The following is a 23,694-nucleotide window of genomic DNA, read 5'->3' as shown; positions in this document are numbered from 1 at the left end:
TTTTTGACTTGGAGGTTCAGCACAAGGTCGCACCTTGCGTTTCTATAGTCGCCTTCACACTGCCTTCTTGGTAAATTGGTGCATCAAAGGCGTAACAGGAGAGCCGGGATTTATTCATCTGTCTCTTTTTGACAGAACTCGCTGAAGCGGATCATTGCAATGTCCGAAATGGGCATTCACACAGGCGCAATAAGATTATTGAATTAGCGGTGATAACCTTCAACACAAAGGGCTTTAGGCAGTGAGTCTCAGGTGTAAAACTTCATACTCCACCAGTTACACCTCTGATACCATTTTAGGAGAGGATCGTAAATTTGCAGGGTGTACTTCAATCCTCTATTTTCAGAATCTTCCCTATAGCTAGCTGGATAAAAAAAAAAAAGCTGAATAAAAGCTAGCACTGGTGTCTAGGTATTTGTGGTATAAAAAAATGAGACCATGAAATTATGTCAAAATGTTTTCCACAATCAACCTGACCTATGAACTGTCCAACTCAAGTAAAGCAAAATAACTGTATAAATGTGCACACCTCTGATAAATGAGGATCTGCCTGTGTTCAGAATCAAGCAATGAAACTCATGTCGAATGGGAGTCAGCACACAACTGCCATTAAAAATGCCTTTGGTTAACCCTAAATAACAACTTCAACTGTTCTAGTAGGCTTTTCATGACATTTTTCTTTGTGCCAGATGCTTGAAGGCTTTGTGCTAAACTCGAACCCAGAGACGCCAGCGGCGTTTCTGGGTGTTGTTGAAAAAAAGGCTTTTGCTTTGCATTGTAGAGTTTGAAGTAGCACTTATGGAGGTAGCGCCGAACTGCATTTAGTGGCATTGGTTTATTGAAGTGTCCCTGTGCCCATGTGGTGATATCAAAATGATTTGCAAAGAGCAGTTAAGTCTTGATCCTGACATTTCCCTCTTGTCAGCAATTCAGGCTAAATTTGACCAAAAGAGCAGTACTTGCTCTATGATTTCAGTGGAAAAAGACAGAAGTAGCTCAAAGTAGAGATACAGCAGAAGACATGGAGGACGCGGAATAAAAACATTGTCCGCTAGATAAACCGCATCCTGTCATAAAATTTGAAAATTTCCACAATAATCCTATAGAAGACAGAAAAGTATATCTGAATGATAAAAACATCCACTCATCCTTTATCTGAGCCGCTTATCCTCACAAAGGTCGTGGGCATGCTGGACACTATCCCAGCAGTCTCCGGGCAACACCCTGAACTGGTTGCCAGCCAATTGCAGGGCACACATAGCAAAAAAGCAGACACGCACACACAGTTACAATGTGGGAGTAAACCAGAGATTCCGAAGAAAACCCACGCAGGCACGGGAAGAAAATGCAAACTCCACGCAGCAAGGCCGAAGCTGGATTTGAACCCACGACCTCTGCACTGTGAGGCGGAAATGATGATCAGTTACCATGCCACTAAGCTAAAAACATATGCTTTAAATATCAACCAAGCACCAAACCAAAAACTGTCATCTTAAAGTCACCTGCAAAGAATGTGAGAGCGAGAGACAGCACAGCTCTGTATCCAGGTCCAGCCTCTCAAAACAGCAAAATCTATGTGTTCCAAGGTCCTGTGCTAAAATTTGCTTGGCCAATGTTTATCCAACCCGGCAGAAGGATAAAGCCGTAAACGTTTATGTAGTTTTGGATGAGCAGAGTAATCAGTGCCTTGCACGCTCAGACATTTTTGATCACTCTAATGTCAAGGGAGGTGTATAACTTAAAGACATGTTCAGGTACCGTATTTCAAAAGTGAGGCAAAGTAAACTTTATTATTGCGTCTGTGGATGGTAACACAACAGTACCACTGCCACCAATGCTAGAATGTGAAGATTGGCCCAAAATTCTCTCACCTGAGCTTGCGCAGTATATCACCCACATGTAAAGGCACCACCTCCCAAGATACATCCCATAGTCCCAAATACACAAATTATACTGCCCTTCAGTAGGGACATCCTCAGACTGCACAAAGTGAGAGAGCAGTGCAATGGGTCCAGCAACGCCCCTTTTGGCCAGTACCTTGACCTTGGCTCGCTTATTATGGATAGCGTGTTTAAATGCTGCACACAAACCAGTACCACCTAGAAAAACTAACATGATGAATGCTCGACCATCATATCTCAATCCGTGCACCGACGTCCTGCAGATACAAGATCAAAACAACACAAATAGACAACCTTGAAGAATCAGTCTTTATCAAGGGTACAAATGATGAAAAAAACTCGCACCCTCACAGCAAGATGAAACATTTCTCACTTTAATGCAAAATAAAATGTATCAGGATGAGACAAACGGCTGGGTTGCACCCTTTCCCTTTATTACTGCCAGACAGTGCTTACCAAACAATTGAGGGCAGGCATGAAAGCGTCTGCATACTCTCAAATGAAGCCGAGATAAAAAAAAAAAAAAACCTATTATGAGAGAACACTGTGCAGTTCATGCAAAAATCTGTGACAGTCAGCAAGCAGAAGTTGCCCCCCCCCACCCCCCACCCAGCCCCCGCTCAACCTAAAGCATAAACAGCAGAGTTGGTATCCTCCACTGTTCGGCATGTACCATCCACTAAAACCGCATCAAAGTGGTTTTTGACTCGAGTGCCAAACACGTGGGTACGGCACTCAGCGACATCCTCTTAAGTGGCCTAGATCTCAACAATGACTTGCTAAGGGTACTCACAAGATTGCATCGAGGGTCCATTGCAATCACTGCAAGTGTGGAGCGAATGTTCGACTGTTTCGCTACTCGAGAAGATCATTGCGACTTCCTGCGTTTCCTTTGGCATCGGGAAGATGATGTTACAAAAGAAATTATAGAGTACTATATGACTGTTCACGTGTTTCGAAATCCACCATCTCCCTGTGTTGCAATCTACGGGCTTCGCAGAGCAGCTCAAGTTGGAGAAGAGGAAAACGGCCAAGGCGCAGTGCAATTTGTTACCAGAAACTTTTATGTGGACGATGGTCCAATTTGGTTCCTACTCTACCTGAAGCAACCGGACTACTGCAAAAACACAAAACATGATAGCAGAGTCAAATCTCTGCTTTCACGAAACTTTCTCAAACAGTAGCAAGTCATGGAAGCCTTTCCAGTCCATGAATTGGTAAAAGACATTCAAAACCAACACACTGACTCACGACATGTGTTTAGGAATCAATACGCAGATTCCACGAACATGTTTTTGATCTGATAACATACTACAGACAAACAATTGTTTCAGTAGTGAATCTCCATCACATATTTCTGACAATAGCAAAAAATGATGTATTCCCTGATTACTTCCCCAAGTCTCTACCTGATGCAAATTGACTGACGGAAAGGTTGAATGCAATAAATAATCCAGCAAACAAAGGAAAGAGAGGACTGATAACAACCAGAGGACAAACCAAAGTGTAAACGAGAGAGGGAGAACAAAAGCATAGCACATCAAAGATTTTTCATCATCTCTTGGGGCACTTGGCGGTGAGAAGAAAAATTGATATCTGCCCACCTCCATCTCACTCTTTTTCGTTTACCTGCTCGCTTTTCTTCATTGCCTGTTTCTCTATTCGAACTTGACTGAGAGCGGTCGCCTCATGTCCTTCGGAGTTCAAAGTCTATCTGCACCCTTCCTACTAACTTAAGAGGGGAGATGGAGAGGGGACATGGAAGAAAAAGATAGATGAGGTGGTGTGAGACGAAAAAGTGGTGGCCGGAGAGATGACACAGATGGATCGGGGTAGAGTGCAGAAAGAAAACTGGTGTATAAAATTAGATGAAAGACAACTTCCAAGATATTGGAAAGATCCCTGGAAAACAAACATGAGTAGAACTTAAAAGGGGCAATGTGCTTGATCATACCGGTTTTCTCAAACAGTGCCTCTGCTCTCATTAATGGAGTCTGCGACCTGATTGACCTCTCACGAAGACCTGCCTCTTAGTAATAATGATAATAGTGAACCCGTGCATCTGACGAACAGCAAAATGTTATTAAAGGGGAAGTCAAGTCAAAAATGTTCTTTACAATATGTTCCATGCGCTCACTTTATTCTAAACACTGAGTTCTGATTAATTTTGCGTTTTTGTGGAATATGAATTAAGCAGCAAAATCCACCTAGTTTTAGCCATCTCAAGGGGTCGGCCATTTTGCTTTTTGCTGTCGACTAAAAATTACATCATCGTGCCTAAGGGCTCAGGTTCATGGGCAATCACAGCTGGTGGCAGTCCAAGGAAGTCAACGGTGAATGTTTTCCGGGTTTGGTCATGTGACGTTCCGCCTATAGCGGATTCTCATCTCAAGAATGGAAATGCATTTTTCTTTGATTTTTGTGGAGCTAGAAATAGTAATGTAATCTTTATTTGAAATGAAACCGCCAAAAATGGTGAGCCTTGCATTTGCTTCAATATTTTCATTCATGCGCCGAAGTTATGAGACCAGTGTGCATCCTAAATTTGAAGCTAAGTCAAGTTGTCACGCCAAAAAAAAACACATACTGATGTTGCATTAAAGGGTATAAAAACGTGATCATAAGTGAACAGAAACATTTATAAAATGTATAGTATGCAGCATCTGTCTTAGCAGAGACATGATTGATCATTTATTTTCTTTTGCTGTTTAGATTTTAACATGGATACAAAGAGCCACACGCACAGAAAATGAGGGAAGAAGAAACTGACCAAAATTATTTGGAGGGAGAAAGTCAAGGGAGAGTGGAGCGATTGAGTCTTATTAACAGAAATTGATGGGCAGGGGAATCAAGGTGACTTGGAGAAGTCGCAAGGAGGTGACGTATGGAAAACAGTGAGAACGTGAATACATATGCAAAGCGATGGTGAAAAAAGATGTCAGCATTTGAGCTGTCGCAATTTTGAATCATCCCACTTTGGCCCGTAGAGACGAATTCATTTGGTGGGATTTTGTTCTACTTAAAAGAGAAAAAAAGAAAAATTGCCGACACCCTCAACTGTTTAAATATACAAACCATTATCGGGCCACTTATGTAAGAGCCCAAAATTTGCAGCGCGCAAGGCATATAATTATGAAAATGGAAGAAACAATTACATGAGCGCGATAGTGCAGCAGCCGTTTCTGTTGTTTCTCTGTCTGTGTGTTTGTGTCAGGGAGATATACTTGAAGCTGACTATGAATTACTGACTTGTAAAAGTATCTATTTAGTGTAGCAATTATATAGCTGCTCAAAGCTGGAACGGGAGTCAGCAGTCAAATGACTTCTCCTCAAGCTCAGAATTGCTACCTCACATCCACAAACCTCCATTTTGCAAAAACAATCGCATCCATTTTGTGCGGCCATTTAAGTGAACCCTTTTGACTCTGTTGAACTTGAACACTGATTAACCCACGGATTTCCACATATCCACTCTTGATTGGAAATGGTGAGGTCAGTCGTTTTAATGAGGAAAAACAAATTTTGTCCTCCAGTTTTTATCTTATGAGGGCTGACTTACTTCAAACAAGACACCAACCTTCCAATACATTTTCTTTCACCCTACTCTGTGATTTCTTAACTCCTATTACATCCCCAATGATTGAGTGAACTGGTTTCTTCCTTTCCAAAGCAGCATACCCCACAATCGCTGTGGCAATGGCGGAATGGTTCATAAAAATACAAAGTTTATTCCTTGGCAACCCGTGAGAACTGGTCACAAACACGGACATAAAACATAAAAACACAAATGGCATTTCAAAACAATAAACGAAACACAAACAATTGATTCAACAAAAAGGCACACAAACCTGGTGGGCTCAGATCCACAAGGGCTAAATATCCTAAGAAACCTTGCATGCCTCCTTCTTCCTTCGTTTTGTCAGTAGTGAACGATGCGTTTGGCATTATCTTCATTTCATAATGGCTGCGCAGAGCTCACAAAGTAGTTGTCTGTTTGAGTGTGTGTTGCTGGATGCACATGCCAATTAGTGCCGGGCAGAATCCTTTTACGTTACAATTGGTTCCTGCTAATAATCACCACTAGATGGCATCGGAACAGTAACAGGGAAACAACTTAATGGGGAATATAAAGAGACTGTAACACCATATAAAAGGCACATGGGATTATAAAGCGCACTGTCGGCTTTTGAGAAAATTTACCGTATTTTCACGACTATAAGGCGCCATTAAAAGTCTTAAATTTTCTCCAAAATGGACAGGACGCCTTATAATGCGGAGCGTCTAGTGTATGCGCCGAGTTCCGAAGCCTGACTGAGAGCAAGTCTGGCCGACATGTTGTTTATAAAGAGAAAAGGCGGACGTGAGTGACGACAGGCATGCAGAAGTCCGCCAATGAGTGAAGGGTGGGCGTGTAGGAGGACGCTAAAAACACACCCCTAGCAGGTACCAGTCGCGTGAGTACATTGTTAAATGGCTAAATAAAGTACAACCGAACTCAGTTTTGCTTCCGTTGCCTTTTTAAAAACGTGTTTTTAGCGTGTGTCCATATGTCTTAGCTGCTACCGTATGCTTTAAGCTAACATACCTGGTATGTTTTAGCGTGCATGCATGCTACCGTATGCTTCAAGCTAACGTGTTTTTAGCGTGCGTGCATGCATGCCGTATGTTTAAGCTGGCGTATGTTTTACCATGCCTGGCTGCGCCCAATAATACAGTGCGTTTTGTGTATGTGTCAAATACAGAAATATCACCCGTTACTGAGACTGCACCCAACAATGCGGTGCGCCGAATGGTCGTGAAAATATGGTAATGCTTTTAGCTGCGCCTTATAGTGCAGAAAATACGGTATCTTGTATTTGGTCGAAGTAGTTTGCGTAAACTACATTTGCAATCAGCACCCTTTCTTGTCAAACAACACAAACAGATGGAACACCCTTGGGGACACTGCTTGGTCTTTATCGTGGTCACCGACCATGTACAGTTTTCAAAGTCTCACATTCTTGTTCACTTGAATTGTGAACCATATGTTATACCTTCATATATTGACCTCACACAGTGAATTTTCCATCCGTCCATCCATCCATTTTCTACAACTCATTCGGACTGTGGGTGAGCTGGAGCCTATCCCAGGTGACCTTCGTGTAAAGAGCCATGTATAATCTGGAATGGTTGCTAGCCAATCGCAGATTATCTCAAAAATGTTGGTTAAACATATTGACACGATCCAATGTGTATAAGAGTCGAGGCTCCAATGTACGTAAAAGAACAAGAGTACCCAATCCTGCAGTTTGAACACACAAACTGAAGCTTTTAAGCAAAGTGACAGAATCAGACAGAATTGTGATAAAAACTGTGCAAACTCGCCTACTGACACGCGGCATCCATCACACGCCCGCTCTTGATTACCTAAACCCTGACAACACATGTACCTTTGGTACTCCTACACCATATTCAGCAGCCTTCTATTCAACTCTTCTTATCCGTTTCTCGGACCACGCTTAAGGTCAGGGTGGGATGTGCACAATAAATCTTCACTGCATACGTTTGACAGCAGCCCTCCAGGAGGCGCTTTAGCCATTTGGAAGCAAAAGCCGAGTTGCACCTTCACTTTTCTTCTTAAAAACTATTTGAGTGGAAAGGGAAGTCTGGAATGGAAGTTTCAAACTGCCATTTGCCCCAAAAGTAAGACAAATGTGTTGGACACAAAAACAAAGAGCGATTAAGGGAGGAAAGCGTGGCGACGCAGAAAAGGGAGGATGCACTTTGTTTCACATTAATATGACGAATTGCATATAACAGCAGTTTTAACATTTTTTTTTTAATACACTATGAAGTTTTGCTTTGAATACATTACATTGTCATAGATTTGTTTTCTGTTGATCAGCAAGATGCTTTTACTTGTCTCGGTGTTGGTTTTTGTTGTTCCACATATCCCTGGCTATTTTTTTTTTTTTAAAGACAGTTTAAAATGAATTGAGATATTTGTCTCAAAATACATTATACATGTTTGAGGATAATTGCTGAAAATATGCGCAAAGACTCTTAGTATTCATTTGTGGAGCTAGAGCATTAAACTGTACTCCTATTTTTGTATTCCTGATTTTTTTGGGCCATGGCTAAAATATAGTTCAGTGAGGCGTGTAGTCATCCAGCATGAGCCTCGTTTACCCTGCCATAGAAGAACTTCAGTGCCTCTGTTAGCATGAGTGGCTATCCAGTGCATACTGTAAATTACTTAACTCATACACTCCCAAAGACATTTTTAAATGTCTTTTCAGACTTGGTCTAGAATTGGCTGGGTACTGAATGAGGTTAATTATTATAACTATGCCCAAGCCTGTTTGCTTTTGAGATGGTTGGTCACGAGCACTTGCAAACAGCCCTGCAACGACCCGGTAGGATAAATTCCAGCCACTGGAGGCTTCAAGCGGATATATTTTCATGGCTCCAAAAACTTGGGGACGTATGTGCATATCAAGCCAAATAATATGCATGCTAAATACGGACCAAACCTGACTGTTTTAGCACCACTATGTCAGATTTTTTTTCCCCTCAGAAATCGCTGTGTGCTGGACACGTACAATGTTTTACTGGATATTTCTGAAGCGCAGTTGCAGGTCCGAATGCTCCAAGAGATCAATGAATTGGTCATTAGAAGCCATTTGCCTCCTTTACTGTATATGCTTCTCTCAGCTAGTCTTTCAACATTCCCAATCATTTAAACTGAGATGAGTTAGTCGTATTGTACTTCATTTGTTATGCTTATACAAATGCAACTTTAGACAAGGGCGGAACCCACACTCTTCTGAGAGTTTGCCTTGAAGATGTATGGAATAGAGACACAGTTCAAACAACCACACAGATGAGGAATCTCACAATAATTTCTCCATTGTGAGACAAATAAAGGTTTTCTTATCTTCTTATCTTATAGCACTATTTTTTTAGTTACACTTCGACCTCGAACAGACCTTCATTATCAAACAGTTTCAAAAAGAAAAGATATACAATTACCGGTAGTTGGGGATTAGTAACGCGTACTGCACAAGAGGTTTTTGCGGGGCAGTCCACGCCTAAGGTGTTGTATGAATTATTCAGAATAATTATTGATTTTATAACAAGAAGAATGATGAGTGTTTCTTTAAATTACCTTGGGGCACCATCATGAGACAGGGAAATAGCCAATTCATAACATTTCGCTCTCAGAGCTTCACAGAAAACCATTAAGCCACCTTAAATTTGAGTATAAAAACGTATTCAATTTAAACGTCTTTGCTGTTGAAAAACGAAAATGAACATGAAAACACTGCTGGATGGTCACTGAAACAAATAGACTCAAGAGTGCCAATTAATGGTAGTAATGAATGTGTTCAGCACTGCATTCATTTACATCACAATGATAATAGTAGCAATCTGAAGAAATGCTTGCGCGCGTTTGAGTGTGTGTGATTGTGTGTGTGTGTGTGTGTGTCTGTGTGTGTCTGTGTGTGTGTGTGTGCGTGCGCGCGTGTGTATATACAGTGTGTACCTGTGTATACAGTATGTGTTTGAGAGAGAGAGAGAAATTGTGAAATAAGCACTTTTCATGGGGTGGGGGGGGCACGCATGTTAGATGAATGTAATTGGAACGTAGAATGCTAGAGGAAATTTTAAAGGTTTCTCTGCAATGAGGTTGTCAATGACTAATCGGTGGAACCAAGGTTAGTACTAAAATATTATTGGTTTGCAAACTTGTGTCTATCTCGAGAGTTCTTTGCCAAAACGTGATACAAGGCAAAAAAAAATCTCTCTCTCTCTCTCTCTCTCTCTATATATATATATATACACACACACACACACCCACACACACACACACCCACACACACACACACCCACACACACACACACCCACACACACACACACCCACACACACACACACCCACACACACACACACCCACACACACACACACCCACACACACACACACACACACACACAATTATTGTTTGTAATCACAGTAATGACCTTGGTAACAACGCAAACGTTCTTGCTCCGTCATCTAAACAATAATGAACTTGACTTTTGTCATGTTGACCAACGCAAATACTCAAACTGCGCAAAAACAATTCCTGTGAGAAGCGAGTGCTGCGTTGGGAGGATAAATGGGAAATGGAGTCTCGACGCTATATAGTGTACTGATAGAAGAAAAAAAACATGTCGGAAAAGGCTTTAAAAGGTGTTTGCAATAAAGACTAATTTGATTTGGGAAGCGCACTGTGATAGAGGATATGGAGAAGTGCCTCTGTAACACGGTAAATATTTCCACCTGTGAATAATGCATCAAGATTGTTTCAACACAAAATCTGTCCTTTCTGATTACGCACGTTAATAGTGACACATTTATATATCTTTCCATACTGCCTTATTTCCATGTCATATATATCCCACAGGGTAGAATTGTGTTTTGCAAAGTGAGCAGGAACGTAATTCAGCAGGTAAGAATGTCGACAAATTTATTCATATGGTCTATCACCAAGCTTGCAGTCAGCCTCTAGGTCATTCCCAACCACACATTTTTTTTTCCCAAGTCAAGTTCAGTTACAGCATGCTCACTTCAGTGAATTTTCGTTTTCGGAGAATCTGTCAGAAAGGTTTAAATTGTGTAGAAGGTGGTGTAATGCGGGTTTTAGTGGATTTAATCTGCACTCCGCCAAATTGAGTACTTTGAGTAGATTGTTGGGAAACAGTGATCGCTCAAAGAGTGTAACGAACATAAATCAAAACACAATGAGACCAGCGTGGCCTGTTAGCAACCTCATTATGTACACTTATCTAGTGACTCAACAGAAAAATATCATCCCTGATTTTTAGCATTCCTGTGACCACTACATTCTATTCTCTTCGATTCTATTCTGACTTCATCAGTAAATGTGGTCCCTAAACATACAATAGTTTACCAGCACGGGGTTTTCGAGGCAGCAGTACATCAGCAATTTGAGCGTGCCAGATGCTCAGAATTCAAATTGTGCTCTGGAGAGTCTGACATGGAGCTCAGGCAATTGCAGGGTAAGAATAAATGGACGAGGCGTCGGGAGGGTGTTTTTTTTTTTTTTGTCAAACCAGGAAATAAACTTAAAAATTAAATGTTCATAATTGAGTTTTGCAACACATTTAAATTTGTTAGACATTTTAACACAAGCATACTTTACTTCCACGTGAAATGAACGACGACATCAAACGTGTCATGCTCCTCCATGTCACGTTTTCCTAATTGAGCTTTGTTAAAATATATTTTTTTAAACCTTAACAGACAGAAAATGACAACCATTTATTTGAGCAAGTGGCAATAAATAAATAAATAAATAAATGGGATGACGACCATTTTAATGACCAATTATCCTTTGATTAATTGTGGGGGTGGGGTTGCGAGACGAGACAACGGCCCACTTCAGTCCATGCTGGTACAATTTACTTTGTTTGGCTTTGTGTGTTTGAAAGGCTTTTATTTACTGTAAATGCATATATATGCTTTTGGTTTGATGTTGCTGGTTTTCTGTAATGTTTGTTGACTGACTGGCTCGCGATAAAAACAATGAGCAATTTTCTGCTCCATTTTTGGTCTGTCACGCATCTTCACTGGGTGAGTTGTGATATTTTTTTCTTTTATTATTCAGTGACAAATTTTTCTTCGTACTTGCACGACAATTAAGAATGCCGATATGTTAATTTAAACATTGTCTGCACAATTAATGAATAGGTTTATTGAAGGCAACATCTTGAGTCTGCACTGCATTAAACCAATTGACATTATTTCTGAGGAAGAAATAAAAACGCACTCTTTTGCAATCAAAACAGCCCGAATGTCTACCTGCATCCGCTGCGGCACATGCACAACTGCGCGTGTGTCTCAGCACAATGGCTGAGAGGGAGGATGCCGCCAGCAACATCCTATAACCCTGCACCAATTGCGAGGGACCTGGGGAAATCGCCAGCCGCTGCCCGGTACCAGCACAAAAAACTCCACCTCCCAGACTCAACCAATGCACGGTAATGCGGTACGTTTCACAGTATACTTCCAAACCAGGAAATATACTTTTAGCATGTGTGAAATGCTGCGTGAGTGGTGGGTGATGTCATTTCAGTGTTTTGAATTCTTATGAATCGGCGCTCAGTAATAAGAATAATAAGAATAAAAATAAGAAAACCTTTATTCGTCTCACAATGGAGAAATTCCCAATTTACAGCAGCAAAGTTATGAGAGGAAGAAAGCTGAAGAACAAAAAGTATATGAGCTGCTGTAAAGGCACCTATTATAAACTGGCAATGGCAAATGCTTCAAAATCCACGTCTTTTGCGTGTTTCACACAATTAGGGTGTGGCTACAAAAGACGATACTTTTTCGAGGATGGACTGATTTGGGTCGGTATTTTACAAAAGACGTGGATCTTCAATATTTTTTGCAATTCAGATTCTGGACCCTTTAATATTGTCAAAGCATAACCTAGTTGAATAATTAACATTTACAATTATTTTGGGGAGGTAGAGAGAATTGTTAATGGTCAGATGATGTTATAATAGTTATGTGCAAGTGGGTAATTACCAATGTTCATGTTGATTATTTCGATTCTTTAACTGTTTTGGGGTCATTTTAATTGTAAAACCATGTCTTTTGGTTTTTGGAGTCTCCAGTTCTTTTGGTCTTACCGCTCTGATCACCCTGCAGCAGGGAGCTTTTGTCAGCGGAGTGCTGATAAGCCCATTGCACAATGCTCAGCGCTCACAAAAGGATATTTTTTCTCCAGAGATGGTGGGGAACATTGAAGAGATTGATTAATAGACTTGTGAGTCCCAGAAACCCTTGTGGCTGCTGTAAATTAGGCCACATAAGCAATATGAATTTGAGTCGAGAATCATGTTTTTCTCTATGTAGGAGAAGAAACAAATCACGGAATGATCTAAATCAAATGAATATAGTTTTCTTTTTTTTCTTGAAATGTTTGGAAAACTCCATAGCGATTTTTCCCCCTACATATAAAAATCTCAGTAACCTATTTTGAAATATGTCCAAACATACCACATTCCAAATACATCAATAAACAGCACGACCAATCCTAGGATTGTAACATAATTACACCTGTCAGCAGCAGATTTGGTCAGTAAATTTTTATTATTCTCCGTCAATTCCGATTGCGGATGGAAAAAAAAAAGGAACACTTAGTAATGCTAAACGTGATGGTCAAGAGAATCATGTGAAATGCAAATAAAATTGTTTGGAAAGGTTTGGATAATTTAGTAAAACATTGCCTGGTATGTTATTTATGATTCTTAGTCCCACAATGGGGAAATGTGCAATTTTATTTATTGTATTAATTAATAAAATGATACCATTAGCCATATTGAGGAACTGGTCACATAGCCTGTAGTTTTCCTTTGCGCCTGCAAGGCTTTTACTTCTCCATCCATCCGACCATCCCTTTTTTGATCGGTTTATGCCTATAAGGGGGTGCTGGAACCTACCCCGGCTGTCTTCGGGCAGTAGGCAGGATACCTCGAACTGGTTGCCTGCCAATCACAGGCCACACAAAGACGAACAACCATCCGCGCTCACACTCACACCTAGGGACAATTTAGAGCAGGAGTGTCAAACTAAATTTTGTCGTGGGCCACATTATAATTACCTTTCACTTGGAGGGCCGTGATGACTGAAACTATATAAAGAAGTCAAGAATAGCGTTTTATTCGACTATTGTTTAAGTAACTGTAATGAGGGGTTTGGTCACAAGAAAATGCTTACAATATGTCACTGATTTATTAGATATGAAAATTTGAAATTTCGGTACACATTTTAGCAAGTATCATGGAAGTTGTCATCTTTGATTTGCTTTCCCGGGCCATTCAAAACGATGTGGCGGGCTACATCTGGCCCCCAGGCCTTGACTTTGAAACGTGATTCTGAGTGTTCCATTAACCTGCCATGCATGTTTTGAAATGCGGGAGGAAACCGGAGTACCCGGAGAAAACCCACGCAGGCACGACAAGAACATGCAAACTCCACACAGGAAGGCCACAGATAGAATCGAACATTGCGCCTCTGCATTGTGAGGCGGACGTGCTAACCAATTGAGCAGCGTGCTTCCCTTTTACTTTTACATATGCAGCCAAAATCACATTTTCTACAATGCTTGCAACTGCCAACAACATGTTTACAATGGACAGTCCTCTTATTTCAGACGCTTGAAGAGTCAACAAAAAGCTAAAGCTCTTAAGCAGCTCAATAAAACTATGGTAACAAAGCCCAGGGCAAAAAAAAAAAAAAAAAAGCAAGGCATAAAAAGCAGTGAATCGCACTAAGTACAACGGGCCTTGAGACACACAAGCAGTCTGCCTGAGACTTTTCTGCTGTGAACAGATACAACACAGCAATTTCCAGCAGGTCAAACCAATATTTGCAACCAGGATTTTTCAATCATTATAGTCATTATGCAATCACCCGAAATGGCCCATTGCACTACACACACACACAGACACACACACACACACACACACACACACACACACACACACACACACACACACACACACACACACACACACACACACACACACAGGCGCGCGCACACAAAAGACTAAAAACTACAGACAAAAACTTAATCAAGCTTTGCAAAGTTATGAGGAGGTTGTTCTCAATCTGGGTGTACCTGGAAGTTAATTTTCTTCAAATTGTTTGCTCAAGTTATTATTTCTTTCATTCAATGTGTTCATTACTGTCACGGTTGATCTGTTTGAGACCAACAGGTGGCTCCGCCTCCAGCGACACACCTGTTGGTCATCATGTCATTAGTCGGTTTTCTGTTAAAAGGACTCCCGGCCCGACCACTCGGTGTCAAGTCATTGTTTCTGTTGCTGTCACTGCTTCTGTTGGTTAGTGTTTGGATTTTTGTTTGTATTGCTTTCACCTTGTTGTTGCGTCTGCCATCGGTTTTTGTTTGTTACTTTGAATTCTTGTTGGTTTCAGGACTTTGTTTGCTCTGGATTTTGTTTTCTCACTCTTTTGTTCATACAGTTTGTCAACTTCAACCTGTTCCTCCCTCCTGTGTGCTCTTTGTGGTCCTCCACCACCACTCCCACTCCCTTTCATGCATCCTGTAACTTGATAACATGATAAGCTGTCCACTGTAATAACCGTTTCCTTTCCACCTCTGTCAATCCACAGTAATGTAGGTAACATTTAGTTCAATTATATATTTTTAGTATTTAACCCCTTATCTAGCCCCCAAATCACCCAGATCTAAGGCCATGGCGCTCTTGAGCAAGACACTGAAACCCTGAGCTGCTTCTTCTTGGCCCTACAAATCACCCTGCTCCAGTCACCAACAGAGTGTGTTTGCTGTTTTCACTACTTTGGTGGGTTAAATGCAATACAATACAATACAATACCTCCTGATTTATCTTGCGCTTTCACAACAGCTGCAGCTGTAACAAAGCGCTTAACAAAACAGTTAACATAAAGTAAAATAAACACATAAAACGCGGACAGTTGTGCAATCCTAACCACTTTTCCGTCATACACTTTGTTGTTTAAAGCAGTTTGAGATGAAAGGAGATAATCAAAGTGTCCTTTCACCAGTGGATCAGAGACGTCATGCTCAATATGTGCACACGTCGGCTACAAGCTAAGTTTCAAAGTCAACAAGAAGCTGTAGCATCTATTGATGAAAAAAAGAGATTGGTTCACTTCTCCTCTCCCATGTAAATCCATTTCAATTCCAAGCGGCGACTCTCAGTTCCAAATACGCATCTGCACTCCGTGCCGACGCTCCTCTCTCCTCATCCTCAACTTCAGCAGCAATCCATCCAACCGCACGAACGCAGACTGTCCAACAGCGCCGACATCTCCACTGAACAAAATGGGGCTGTGAAGGGGATTTATTTCCCTCATGAAAATGCATACGTATGCATCAGTATCATTCTTTATTTTCTTCTAATCCGCTTATTGTAATGAGGGTCGCGGGCGTGCTGGAGCCTATCCCAGCTATCTCTGGGATAGGCTCAATACAAACGCTGGCAACCCTGAACCGGTTGCCAGCGAATCACAGGGCACACAGAGACTAACAACCATCAGCGCTCACACTCACACCTAGGGACAATTTAGAGGGTTATATTAACCTGCCGTACATGTGTTTGGAATGTGGGAGGAAACCGGAGAAAATCCAGGCAGACACGAGAAGAACATGCAAATTCCACAGTGGAAGGCCGGAGCCGGAATTGAACCTTGCACCTCTGAACTGTGCTAGCCAGTTGACCACCATGACACTGCATGTGTATCATGATAATAAAAAACAGCATAACTTGTTTTGCAGCACCCCCACCACCCCCCCCTCCCCTCCCATCGGATATATATACGGTACATAGATTTATTCAAACCTTGCACTGCAGATGGCACTCCTCCCCATTTTGACGAACCTATGTTATAAGCTCAAAGAGCGCTGCAGGGGTGCATTAATTTTATGTTCTCACTTGTTCACACTTGACAGAATATTTTTCTTTTCATTGAATTTACTACTTGAATACAACCTTGGATGAAATTATGGGAATGATTCAGAGTAGATGTCTCAAGTGGGACCGCTCGTACATGGTGTGCAGCCAAAAGGCAGACATTTGAGGTGATCTGTCTGGTAAAATTAGTTCTGGGTGCTGCACTCGGATGTTTAGGCTCAGCTGTGCATCTCTCGCCAGAAGCAGATATCCTCGTTTGGTGTGTTGAGGTGACCTATCTGACTTTCAGGCAGCATCTCTGATCATCAGACAGCTGCTGTCCACTCAAAACGCACACATAAACACAGTCTTGGAGCAATCCATTCATTTTCCGCCCATCCTCACAAGGGTCGTGGGCGTGCCGGAGACTATTCCAGCTGTTTTTGGGCAGCAGTCCGAGGCTACGCCGGTGTTAGCTACTTAGCTGGAATTCATACAGAAACAAGAAAGTCTAACATGACGAATATGAGGTAATTCACTTTAGAAATGTTTGCTTATTATGGGCAGGGGCTATAATTAAATAATTAACGGTTAATCATTTTTAATGAGAATTTCCAGTCGAGTCAAACAATGAAAAACATTTTCACTGCCCACGAGAAAGAAAAAAACACCTACTCACCCCCGTGTTTCATGCGTTTCATATGCAGAGTCTGAATAAAGCTAGATCAGGGGTGTCAAACTCATTTCACATGGTGGGCCACATACGGCCTTGGTAGATGTCAAGTGGGCCGGACCATTAAAATGATACCATACTTTGCTATAAATAACCAAAACAATGTCTTTCCTTTGTTTTGGTATAAAGAAGCACAAGAACATTAGGAAAATGTTGAAATTTAATGAACATATCTTTTACAAAATATTTCATGAAGCACCTTACATTTCCTTCGACAAATGTGCAATTTACTTTTATCATTCACATATATGCATTGCAAATGATCCCACTGATTGTACAAACATTAACAAGTAATTGGTATTGAAAAATATAGTAATGCACTTTAAGATTAAACGAGATTCATAAAGAAAGGAAGTTTTAAACCATTTACACGTGCATATAAAATCTAAATGTAATCTTACAAACTAAGGAGAGTGCTATTAAATGTGTAAATGTGAGAGTGCTATTGATAGCGTCTGCTGTCATGGGTCTGTCACAGTGACGGACTGAGGCTGCTGTTGTCTTCTTCTCTGATCAAAACAGTGTCCCCTTGCGGATACTCAATGAATTGCACCTTATTAAAAATATTAATTCTGTCTTTAATGCATTTTTTTCACTCTTAAATTATCCTGCGGGCCTAATTGAACCTCCTTGCGGGCCGGTTCCGGCCCGCGGGCCGTATGTTTGACACCATGCTCTACATAATCATCTCGCGGGCCGGATTAAACTCCTTTGCGGGCCGGATCCGGCCCGCGGGCCGTATGTTTGACACCCCTGAGCTAGATAAATGAACCGACAATTTTCTGTACGGTAATTAAAACATGCATGAACAAAGCTTAAGCCTATAGGAAACAAATAAGACATTTACAGTAACAATCCAAACTGCAGTGACACACTCCTCAAGTATGTACACAATCTATAAGCATTACCGTGTCTGTGAGTAATTTATGACACCCAAAAGATCTCGTCTACTGAATGCACCTTACCTGATCCAGTTTCCAGTGGAACTCGGCAGGTCTGAAAGTGTCCATCTGAGTAAAGTCCCTCCTGAGCAGAAACACGAGGCGGCAGTTGTGGACATACAGGGAGTAGTGATGGCGATTCATCTCTGTAGGTGGGAAAAGAATGATAGGATTGGACAAAAATCGACACATTTGCTCGCTATCACGACAAACCTCTGCTGGAATATTTCATTGAAAATTCTCGCTGAGTACAAAATTAGCGGTTTGGTTGCTGAATTTGTCATGCCGCACCATTGCAAAGACAAACTGGAATTAATAAAATGATATTTAATCCCTTAGTTTTCCCCCAAGATAGAGCAGAGCTTTTATTTATTTATTTATTTATTAACAACAGTTAATCTCTATAATTTGATGACTGATTGCAATGATCAAATCACTATCAAGGCAGATCTTAGGCTGTCACTGCAACTGATGTCCTCAAAGGGGATGCAAATGAAAAGAAAATGAATCGAAATGTAGATCATTCAAGAAAGGTTCAGATATTACATTTTTGTTTGCCTGGAGTACCGTATCGTGTTGGTATAGTAAATGTGATATGGATACATTACAGGATTAGATTACATACAGTAAAATATGTTTACATTCTACCTACGCTTAGGCAGATGTCGTAAAGTTAGAAAGAAAAACAGCTGTGATGATCAACATTGCAGCCTGTTTTTAAAGTACTGAAACAAGAGCAAGTGTATGTTTTGCCCAAGACTGAAAATGTGATCAACGTGATGAATGCAACAAACAGCAAATGTGAACAAATGCCTTCCATTGAACGTGACCAATAAAGGCCAGTGCGGAAGGATTTCTATTGTACACGGTGAGTCGAGGCGTTTACACTCACCTGTCTTGTCAGAATTACAAAGAAGGGTCTCCTTCTCAGCTCTGATACCCGGACTGGGCCCATGCATCATCCAGGTCGCTATCGTGAACTGGTCCGTCAAGTTCTGGGGCACCACCCAGTCTGGGATTTTAGCTGACTGGTGACCATCAAAACTGAAGATCAAGTCATTGTCTTTCCCACTGTCTGTCATCAGAGAAGCTGTCCAGTTAGTGGCAGAGGAGGGGGCGGGCAGAAGATCAGTGCTGCCTGATGAGGCCCCTGGAGTCATTGACATTGGAACAGAGAGATTTCACAGAAGAATGGAAGAGAAGTGTCATCAACAATTACAGTGGATGTGCCGTTTATTGGTCCAACCTTGGCTATGATTACTTTACTGAGTAAAGCAGATGGCACGGCTTAATACATAATCAATGATCCAGAATTGATAGACTATGTGACGATTGATTCACGGCAAATGAAACTGACTTTCTAAAGGAGAGAGAGCACTGTAAACTGGCAGCTGCAGTCTGTTGATGAGTTGTAAAGGTGCACAAAAGACATGAAGCAAGGACACGCTGAAGCGCCCAATCGCATAAGTTGTCTACTTTTGTTCAGCGACCTTTATATATCCTACTAATTACTCATCATCCCTCCATTGTATTTAAAGGCAACTCTGTCATCACTTACATTCATGACACAATAACTTTAATATGTTGAGTCCTGAAGACTTTGTTCTATGTTACCTTGACAAACATTTAGTGCCATATTCTCAGTGTATTTAAATCACAACTTCCGTCCAGATATAAAAGTGCACGATAAAACTATGTCTGCCAAATACAGACAAAACTATTATACTGCAGATCAAGTCATTCCTACTTGCAGTGCTGTGAAAAAATATTTGCCCACTTTTTGATTTGTGTTTTTTGCATATTTATCACACACAAAGATTTCAGTTCATCAAACCAATTTTAATATCACACAGAGGCAACCCGAGGAAATGCAGTTTCTAAATGCCAATTTAATTTATTTAGACACACACAAAAAAATCCAAACCTACCTGTCCCATAATTACCCCATCAAACTAATAATGGGTTGTGCCACCCTTGGCAGCAATAACTGCAATCAAGTGTTTGTAATAATTGATGATGAGTCCTTCGCATCGCGGTGGAGGAATTTTGGCCCACTCTTCTTCGCAGAGTTGCTTCAACGCCACTATATTGGAAGGTTTTCCAGCATGAACTCCCCATTTAAGGTCACACCACAGCATCGCAATTGGGGTGAAATCCGGACTTTGACTTGGCCACTCCAAAACCTTAATTTATTTTATTTTATTTTTTTAGCAATTCAGAGGTGGACTTGCTGGTGTGTTTCGGATCGCATGATCCCAGAGCGCTCGAGGGCGCAAACTGATTGTCAGACATTCTCCTTCAGGATTTTCTGGTGGACAGCAGAATTCATTGTCCCATCAATCACGGCAAGTTGTCCTGAGGAAGCAAAGCGCCAGACCATCACACTGCCACCAACATGCTTCACTATTGGCATAATGGTCTTTTTATCAAATGCTGTGCCATATTTACCTCAGACGTAACGGGTCCTGCATCTGCCCTAGTGTAACATTTTTGACTCATCAGTCCACAGAATGTTTTTCCAAAAGTCTTGAGGATCATCAAATTGTCTTTTGGCAAATGTGAGACGAGCCTTTGTATTCTTTGCTGGCCGCAGGGGATTTCGCCTGGGAACTACCGTGTCTTTCTTAAGGCAGAGTCGTGAACACTGACCTGAACTGAGGCCAGCGAGTTCTGGATTTCTTTGGATGCTGTTCTAGGTTCTTTTGCAACCTTTTGGATGAGTCGTCGTCACACTCTTGAAGTAATTTTAGCTGATCGACCACTCCTGGGAATGTCTGCCACTGTTCCCAGTTTCATCCCTTTGTGGGTAATGGCTGTGACAGTGGTTTGCTGAAGCCCCAGAGTCTTGGAAATGACCTGGACATTTTCCAGACTGATAGATTTCAATAACTTTTTCTAATTTCTTCTTGGCATGATGCCTTGAGATCTTGTAGCCGACTTCACATTGTCTGACAGATTCTATTTATGTGATTTGTTGATCCAACAAATGTACTGCTATGGTGTTGCCTGCGAAATTGAACTCAGCTTTCCCAAAACTGTCATCGTCATGGTCATTGTGTTAATTAAAATGAGCTGGGGGGGTCAGTTACTTTTTCATACAGGGACAGGTAGTTTTGGATGTTTTTTGTGCCTTAATAACTTAATTTGGCATTTGTAAACTGCATTTTGTATTTCCTTGGTGAGTCTCTGTGTGATATTACATTTGATTTGATGAAGTGAACCCTTTGTATGTGATAAATATACAAAGAACACAGAAATTAGGAAGGGGGCAAATACTTTTTCACAACACTGTACAACAAAACATTTGCAGTGCACCATATTTAATGTTTGCTCTTGCCTGAAACACGTCTCTTCATGCTATACACGAGGCAGCCTCGACATTCTCGCTCTGTTAATCAGATTCCCTCAATAAATAAATAGGCATTGACTTTCCCAGCATGCCGCTGCAGTCTTTTCCCCGATGTTGTTGGACATAATCCCAAATTGATTAGGCTTTAAAAAGGCAATTAAAATGTGTTTTTTCTTGCTATCATGTAATTATTATGAGATCTACAAAGGACTCCAGGACCGTCCATGCGTTTGAAAGGACTGCAGAGGTAGTTAGGTATTCACAGAAAATTGCCTTTTTTTTAAACATGATAGTCAAATATAATAACAGCACCCAATGTATTGCTGGAGCAGCAAGATTGGCAGAAAGATTGGCAACATTTGAAAGGTACCACGGTCTCAATGACAGTTTTTCTCTCAAACTATAACCATAGGCTCATTAAAAAGTCATGATTGACTAAGCTAAGTGTGTGGATGCATTGTAAAGTGGGTGGCATTTACCATAAACAAGATTTTTTTTCATAATACTTCCTTGGAATTTACCGTTACAAAATTTCATTCAAAATGGTTGAGTTGCTTTGGCGCAATCCCGGCCCTCTAACAATGATCTATTATCAAGATGCAAACCAAAATATAACGTTATGCCTTGCACTTAGCTATTTACGTTGGCGACATAGGTTTCAATCTGTCTTGCGCAAGTATATGACTCTTGATCCAATTCATAGAATGACACACGAGAACCAACCACATAATTTCTGTAGGGATTTCTCAGAGTAGGTCTCTCGATCACATCCCTTCCCAATGTGGCTGGTCAGCAGCTCCACTGTAGTTCTCAAAGAAGACAGCGGCCCACCACAGGTCTCCAGATGCATTTTGGGAAACAACTGTTTGCTTCCCGTTCCTGGCTCATAGTCAACTCGTTTATTCCACCCTAGAGAGATGGAAATAGAACAACACAGTGTAAAAATATGATGCTAAGTATTGAATTTCATGCCCTAGGTGGAAAGAAAATATATTTGGTATTTATTGCTTTTGTTGCCGCTTTTTTTTCTGTTAACCATGGCAAAAACACATGGCTTTTTGTTCCTAATCCTTCTGTTAAATGCTCTTTGAAATACTTTGTCCTTCCATCATTCCTTTACTGTAACACTTATCCTCATTAGGCTCGTGGGTGAAGTGGATCGTATTCAATTAGATTTTCTCACATGTCATGCTATTATCCTGTGCTGTAAAGATATTTTTTTTGATTATCCCGGTATTATTCTTTTTTTGAATTCCATCATTTATGTTTGTCTGCTCAGCCACTCCGGGAGACAACAAGAGGGTAAAATGGAAAAGCATGATTCATGCATTCTGCCCATGGGCTTTTTTGGATTCTCATTCCTGCCCTCCTATCCAAGTGAGATAACCCAAAAGTACTCGGAAGATAGGATCGTTCAAATTGTACATAGAATTCTAGATATAATTTTTTGAATCTTAAAAGACTTATCTTCGGCAGACATCACATAAAAATATATATATTTTTAAAATCGGACATTTAACAGTTTTGGTCATATTGTGTGTGGGGCACTGTCACAAAGATTTCTGTGCGTAAATATTGAACACATTCATTACTTAAGAATGTCGTCCCCAAGTGGTTTTGGACACCAAATCGGGACAAATCCAGTCTTAACACACCTCACACATAAGGGTGAACTTATAAGACAACCTTATAAGAGTTTGTCAGGAGTTTGGTATCCTTATGTTTGGAAGGGGCAAATTTGGCACCAAAACAGACTGATTGATTGTCAATGTGTGAACTTGGCCTCAGCAACATTTATCATAGGTTACTCCAGGCCAACGTTAATGAAAAGCTACTACCCACAATTCTTTACGGCAACATTATTTAAAGCAACAGGGCATCGACATAGTTAACAGACTATATCAGGGGTAGGGAACTCCGGTTCCTCAAGAGCCATATCCTGCGTGTTTTAGACTTCTCCCTACTCCAACAAACCTGATTCAATTGATCATGATCGTTTCAGGCTGTGACAGGGCTTGCTGTTTGAATCAGGTGCATTGGAGTAAGGAGGGATCTAAAAGAGGCAGGATATGGCTCTTGAGGAACCGGAGTTCCCTACCCAATATAGTCACTATATGAAGACACTCGACTTTCACACCTAAAAATATATCATCGGTAAGGGGGCAAATATTTTTTTGCATATTAACATACATTTTATATACAAATATATATATATTTTTGGGGGGGGGCGAGGGGTGATATACGTGTGTGTGTGTGTGTGTGTGTGTGTGTGTGTGTGTGTGTGTGTGTGTGTGTGTGTGTGTGTGCGTGCGTGCGCG

General features: G+C 41.0%; 1 protein-coding gene across 1 annotated transcript in view; it reads right to left on the bottom strand.

Moving 5' to 3' along the window:
- The window catches only part of LOC109510846 (calsyntenin-2), a 201,300-nt gene that overhangs the window by 36,149 nt on the left and 141,457 nt on the right, over nt 1–23,694 (bottom strand). Inside the window, exons 6-8 of the mRNA XM_019861498.1 lie at nt 22,100–22,285; nt 18,920–19,177; nt 18,052–18,173 (exon numbers count right to left, since the gene is read on the bottom strand). Of these exons, the coding sequence (XP_019717057.1) occupies nt 18,052–18,173; nt 18,920–19,177; nt 22,100–22,285 (566 nt within the window). The remainder of the gene's footprint in view (nt 1–18,051; nt 18,174–18,919; nt 19,178–22,099; nt 22,286–23,694) is intronic.

Source organism: Hippocampus comes, unplaced genomic scaffold (assembly GCF_001891065.2).
Source record: "Hippocampus comes isolate QL1 unplaced genomic scaffold, H_comes_QL1_v1.1 scaffold122, whole genome shotgun sequence".
NCBI lineage: Eukaryota > Metazoa > Chordata > Actinopteri > Syngnathiformes > Syngnathidae > Hippocampus > Hippocampus comes.
The sequence above is the reverse complement of the archived record's forward strand: the minus strand, read 5'-3'. Positions and strand labels throughout refer to the sequence as shown.